This window comes from Rutidosis leptorrhynchoides, chromosome 3 (genome assembly GCF_046630445.1).
Source record: "Rutidosis leptorrhynchoides isolate AG116_Rl617_1_P2 chromosome 3, CSIRO_AGI_Rlap_v1, whole genome shotgun sequence".
Taxonomy (NCBI): domain Eukaryota; kingdom Viridiplantae; phylum Streptophyta; class Magnoliopsida; order Asterales; family Asteraceae; genus Rutidosis; species Rutidosis leptorrhynchoides.
In genome coordinates, this window is record NC_092335.1 from 483220993 (window position 1) to 483228098 (window position 7106).

Sequence of the window (7106 nt, forward strand, 5' to 3'; positions counted from 1 at the left end):
ATTCATAATAATATTAGTATACTAGAATAAAGGAGCATAATTCTAATAATTGTATAATTCGATCCACTTTCCTGGTTTCTTATTTAATCGAGCATCAGTCCACTTGCCAAAGGAAATTTATCTTCAATAAACAATCCTATGCTTTATCAAATTGTCGGCCAAGAGATCCCATCATGTAACACTTGCTCCATTTGTTTAATTTGATAAAGCACTACTAATATTCTATATCTTCAATTTGACACAACCCTCATTAATTATGTGGTACTACTTCTTCCTTCCTTTTGTTTTGTAAAAAAAACGTGAATCAAACAAACCTACTCTTCTTCTATTTTACTTCGTCAACCGAATAGAAAAGAAACAACAAAAAGTTGCAACATATAATCTTGTTTCATGGTTGAAAACCGAAAGAGTAATGTCAGGAAAAATAGTGACCGTTGGTGGTGGTATTGAGTTAGATTTAAACAAAAAAGAAAGAAGTGGTAGTATCAGTAAAGTAATCAACCATAGTGGCGAGGAGGTGTGGGTGGTTGTGCTCCATCTGAAACAGAAACAGTATGCAAGTAAGGCAAATGGTTCTCACTTCTTGGGTTGTAACCAAATGAACTATCAAAGAATTGTTGATGATGGTGGTGAGTTGGTTGGTTTATGTATATAGTGAAAGAGGTGGTAGAGATGGAATGGCATTGAAGATGGTGGTTTGAGTTTCGATTTTGAATCCTAAATATCTCTCTGCAATTGCTTGAGTGTAAGTAATATATGTATATGTAACTTAATATCTCTCTTTTCTTTTTACCATTGCAGTAGTGGATATATATATTGTGCATTTGAGTGATTGTAATAGAACTCAATTGTACGATCAATTTGGTTTGTAGTGCAGCTATGGTCGACAGAGAATCTCGAGTAGGAAGAAAGAAATAAGTAAATAGAAATAGATAGGGACTTGAAACAGATTCGTACGCTTTACTGATATTGATGGCTAACAAATTTTGTTATATAGCTTGGAAGCAATCGGCCAGAAGAATCAATCCGGAACAGAAGGAAATAAAAGCTGAATAAGACCTTCAACTGAATTTGTAGTTACTCGGTTGTCTTATTAAAGTGAGGATTCGATGGGTACCAATTTCAGACAGGAAGGACAATAATATTCAATCAGGAAGAAGAGAAGAAAAAAAAATAACCAGATAGTGAAAGATAAAAGATTCCGTACCATATCTGATTTTGGTATCTACAAATTTTGTATCTGTCTGTTTGATTTTTCTTAAAGAAATTGCAGAAGGAATAAAGATTAATCATGAAGTGAAACAAACTAAACTGGTGACCCTCTATACTCTATGTATACATATACATTGTTTACAGCTCACCAAATTTCTTGTCAACAGGTTATATCAATCACACAGATAATATTCGATTTAGGAAGCAGAAGAAAATATACATATTGATTTTGATTTGTACTAAGTTTGTTTGTTAGTGTGGTAAATTGGAATCAATCTGTACTGATTGCAGACAGAAAACAAAGATTGTATGCAGTTGGATGTAGATGTGTAACAGATTTTGATTCTGTAATTGAAGCTGATCTTTTAATCCTTACTTAATTAATCTAAATTAGTAATTATATTATTAATTCAATAATACTGATTCATATAATAATGTATCTGTATATATCAGTATATACATATATATATATATATACATATCTATTTTTATATATCTGTATATATATATATATATATATATATATATATATATATATATATTTATATTTGATTACTATATATAATTAGTATTAATAAACAATTAGGTATATTAATAGTAACACTAATAATAATAATAATAATTATATAATTAATAATAATATTAACAAAAAAAATTGTTATTATTTATGATATTAATGATAATTTGTATTATTATTAATAATGATTTTAATTATAAAATTACAATCTTAATAATCTTAATAATTATCCAAATCATAATTTTACTACTAATTATTAAAATAATGATATTAATAGTGATAATAATAATATTAGTAATAACAACAATATGACAACTTAAATGTATCGAATTTTATATCTATATATTATGATAATATTCATAACAATAATATTAACATTAACATTAATATTTATTTATAATAATAATTTCATACAAATGATTAATAACATTTATTATATAAATATATTTATTTATATATATATATATATACGTATATATATATATATATATATATATATACATACATACATATACATATCTATTTACAAATAGTTGTTCGTGAATCGTTGGGAACAGTCGAAAGTTAAATGAATGCAAGAAAACAGTTTAAAAATTTTGAGACTCAACCTAACAGACTTTTCTTATTGTGTCAAAAATATTAAATCGTATCAAGAGTTTGATTTAAAATTGGTCGAAATTTTCCGGGTCGTCACAATATACACCATAATAGAGAAATAGTTGTTACACAAAGCAAGCCGGGTTATTGGCAAGCACATTGTAGAATAACTAGCTCAAGTTACAAGGGTCCACAAGAAAGATACCATTGTTGCTGGAGTGTAAGTTGTTCGTCTCACAATCGATCGAAGGTATGGAAAATTACAAATTGGAAAGATGAACACATGTGTTATGGACACGTATCGAAAAACAACAATCGTTGTTTAACCTCTAGCTTAATTGCTAGTGAAATTGAGCATCAAATATGTTTAAACGTTGCTTATCATGTTGCCAACATCCAAGCCCAAATAAAAAATACATGGCATGTGGATGTCCGTTACGCTAAAGCATGGAATGCTAGGCGTATTGCAATCGAACGATTGTTTGGAACTTAGGAAAGTAATTTTATTCAACTACCAAATTATTTGAGTGAATTAGTTCCTACCAATTCAGACACAATTGTTTTGTTTGAAAATGGACCTAAAATTGAAGAAGGTTTCGCCACATTTAAATTTGTATTTTGGGCATTCAGTCCAGCCATTAAAGCATTTAAATTGTGTATTCCGATCATTTGCATCGATGGCACCCATTTGAAATGTAGTTATAGGGGTAAGTTGTTAACAGTGGTTGGCAAGAATGCTAACAATAAAATTATACTCGTTGCCTTTGCACTAGTTGATGAAGAAAGTAACGAAAGTTGGGTTTGGTTTTTACAAATGCTCCAAGAAAATTTTATTAGAAACGGAAAGTTGTGTGTCATCTCTGATCGACATCCAGGTATCTTGCATGCAATGGGTGCTCAAACGTATGGTTGGGAACATAGGTACTGTTTGCGCCACATTCGTAGCAACTTGTTGAGCAAATATACTAAAGTAAAATCGCTCAAACACTTGTGTTGGATAGTCGGTTCAACAACGAATCAAATATTGTACAAGAATTCCCTCAAAGCCATCAAACAAGCTAGTATTGAGGCTTGACAATATTTGCATGATGCTGATTTAGGCAAGTGGACTGTGTATAGGGACAGACTGAGGAGTCGTTGGGGTAACACAACGACAAATATTGCTGAGTCCCTCAACAATGTGTTTCATCATGCCCGTATGATGCCGATCAAAGCGTGTATTGAATATACATTTGATTACACCAGACAACACTTCTACGATCAAAGTCTAGATGCAAGGCAATGTAATTCACCACTGTCCAAGAACATGTTTAACATATTTAACGAACGGGCAAAAAGAGCTCAAAGATACAAAACAACATGTTATAACGAACAACAAGGCGTGTCCAAGGTTGAATCAACTTATCAAAGAAGTGGTGAAGGTGGCACCGATTACACAGTGGAGTTTAAAGAGAAAAGGTGTCCATGTAGAATTTGGCAACACCAAAGATTACCTTGCTCTCATATCATTTCCGTATGTAGCCATCTAAACGAGGATATAAATAAATGCATCAGTAAAAAGTACACAACTCCTACATGGAGAGAGCAATATAGCCATCATTTTAATCCACTAAGAGACGCGAGCTACTAGGCTGTGACGATCGATCCAAATCCATATGGACGAACACGTCATTCATCGATTTCATTGCGAGGTATTTGACCTCTATATGATACGTTTTGTAAATATTGCATTCTTTTGAAAAGGCACACCATAAATGAATATTTAAATCAAAGGTTTTCGACATCTGATGATTTCTACATATAGACAATCACCGTAATATAATAGTTTATAATAGTACTTCCGTTGACAATGCAGTCAAAATAAGATACATGGTGATGATTTGGTGAATGCAACGTTTCCTTGAAAAATATGCCATGTAAGACTCCATGCACATAGCTTGTCTAACATATAAGCAAACAGCGGAAGACTTCTAGGGAACCTGAAAATAAACATGCTAACAAGTATCAACACAAAGGTTAGTGAATTCATAGTTTTAATATTTTGCATAATCTGTACATAAAGGTGGATCACAAGATTTCAGTTGTTTCATCCAGAAACGTTAATCAAAATATTCTACGAAATTGAGCACCCTGGTAACTAAACTTAACGTATATATAATTTATACCCTTTGTATAATCATCTTAATAATACACGCAAACCAACGTGTACGCTTCTCAAATAGCATACGTCCGTTAAAAGGCTACTGCTCTAGCTTGGACGGGGATATCAAGCCCTATGGATCCATATACTACTACTCGTGCCCACCAGTTCTTATAACTGGCAGTTATTAGTTACCAAAGCTAAGGGATTTTCGGTTCAAACTCAGTGTAGAATTAAGTATGTACTTGTATCCATTGCGTTTAAAATAAATTGCATGTATTCTCAGCCCAAAATATTTAAAGCATTTAAAAAGGGATCTATAAACTCACCTTAGCAGCACATAAAGTCGTCCACCGAAATGTGACCGAAACTTGGAATACCAAATAACCGTAGATCTCAACCTAGAGAACATATGTTGGTCAATAATTGTCTATCAAGCTAGGTCAGGTCATAGTGTATCACAATCCTAATGCTCGAGATCGACATACAAAAGTTATCAAAAGTCATTTCAAAAAGTCAATCTGACTCAATACAATAGTTGAATGATCATGGCAATCGAAACATTTTAACATTTCACATAGTTTCCTAATTTTTGTAAAATTAAACTATAGTTTTTATAAGGCTTTAAAATATGATAAAATAATCAATTTTGACAATTGTTCAACAAAACGAGACGTGCCTTATATAAGAATTCATTTACTCCGTTGGTAATATTTAAAAATTCAATTTATCAATCTTATAAACAAGTTGTTTAAATATTAATTGCAGATTCAAAAGCAATTTCAATTAACGTCAATCATAATTCAGTCGATCATATCTTTTAATTCGTTCATCGAAATCATACGATATCTAAATGAAAAATTATTGATTTTTCGCCAGCTTTCCAAAAACATGCATATCATATACTTTTTATTAGTAATATATGTATTTAATTCGTGATTCATCATAAACTGTTTAACGACGAAATTTAGCATACTAGCATGCATAAACATATATACTTGAGCACTAGACATGTATACACTATTAATATATAAAAGATAAGATATGAATGCTCACGTATCAATATTGTGATTCAATATTGCAAGAAAGTACGTAGATGCAACGAAGATGATAAACACTAGGTTAGACTTGCGAATAATACCCATGAACATTACCCATAATCTCCATAGCTATAACCCATAGTTTCCTTAGCTCTATCCCGCTCGAAAAGCTTGTTTTGAAAATAATTCCTCATGACCTCGTCGTAGTATTTTATGTATAATAATACTAATAATAATAATACTCCTAATTATAAGATTAATAATAATATTAATCTTAATAATAATAATAATAATAATAATAATAATAATAATAATAATAATAATAATAAAAAATATAGAGAGCAGAGATTAAGATATATGTGTGTGTGTGTCGAACAAACTGGCCAATTTATAGAATATTTCTGAATCCTGACTGCCATGCGATCGCATGGGTTTTATGCCTATTTCTTATGCGATCGCATGGCCCCAAAATCCAGCTCACAATTTTTTGTTGTTTTGTTTGTCGACATATTTTTATAATATATATATAATATATATAATTTATATTAATTAATTATATGTTATATTATATTCACGTGCATAGTTGACTTTTAATTTTTGGTTCGATGACTCGTACGTTTACGCTCGACTAATGTCTCAGTTCCGGTTTCTCGAATGCATTTTCGTATGCTTAGAAAACTTGTACTTTACGTTTCTTGATTTGTACCTTTGTCAAAATATAATCTTAAATTATCAATAAACTATATTACTCAAAGTATAACTTATACATTTTAGTAATTTGGTCATTTGCTTTTATAAATCCACTCCTCGTTGTTTATGAAAATATATTTAATAATATCGAAACGTTTTATATCTAATTCAATTCTATGCATTATCACATTGTAAAATATATATTTTCGTTTAGAAAAATATAAATTTGTATATAATATTTATTTATCAAACGGAACAATAAATGAGTGTTACTATTGTTTACAAAAATAATTTCGAACCTTAATATATATATATATATATATATATATATATATATATATATATATACACAATATATATAAATACTTTTTCTATACACGTTGCAAGTTATTTATATATCAAATACAGTTAAAAAGGAAAGATTTCTTAAATCAAGGTGGACCTCTCAACAAAGACTTATCACAATACTTACGGGATTTATAATTGTTGAAATATCTGCTAATCCAATCGTTGGTATTATCTTCTAATTCCGTAGATGAATATATTAAGCATATATTGAGACAAATACGTTTAATCTAAAATATTATACATTTAATACTTTGTTAACGTTTTCAAGTTATAATATATATATACATATATATATTCATATCCATTTATATTTTCGTTCGTGAATCGTCGAGCATAGTCAAAAGGGTAATTGAATGTATGAACATAGTTCCAAAATGTTCGAGACTCAACATTACAAACTTTGCTTATCGTGTCGGAATCATATAAAGATTAAGTTTAAATTTCGTCAAAAATTTCCGGGTTATCACAGTACCTACCTGTTAAAGAAATTTTGTCCCGAAATTTGATTGGGATGGTCATGGCTGACAATAAGTATGTTTTCATGACGCATACGAGCTGAAAA

The 7106-nt window shown here is 30.1% G+C and overlaps 1 protein-coding gene across 1 annotated transcript; it reads left to right on the forward strand.

Moving 5' to 3' along the window:
• The first annotated feature begins 412 nt into the window (after positions 1-412).
• On the forward strand, positions 413-3956 carry LOC139901720 (uncharacterized). The gene is made up of 3 exons (XM_071884398.1): positions 413-629; positions 2863-3201; positions 3427-3956. Exons 1-3 carry the CDS (start codon positions 413-415, stop codon positions 3954-3956), a joined length of 1086 nt encoding a protein of 361 aa, XP_071740499.1.
• Positions 3957-7106: the final 3150 nt, after the last annotated feature.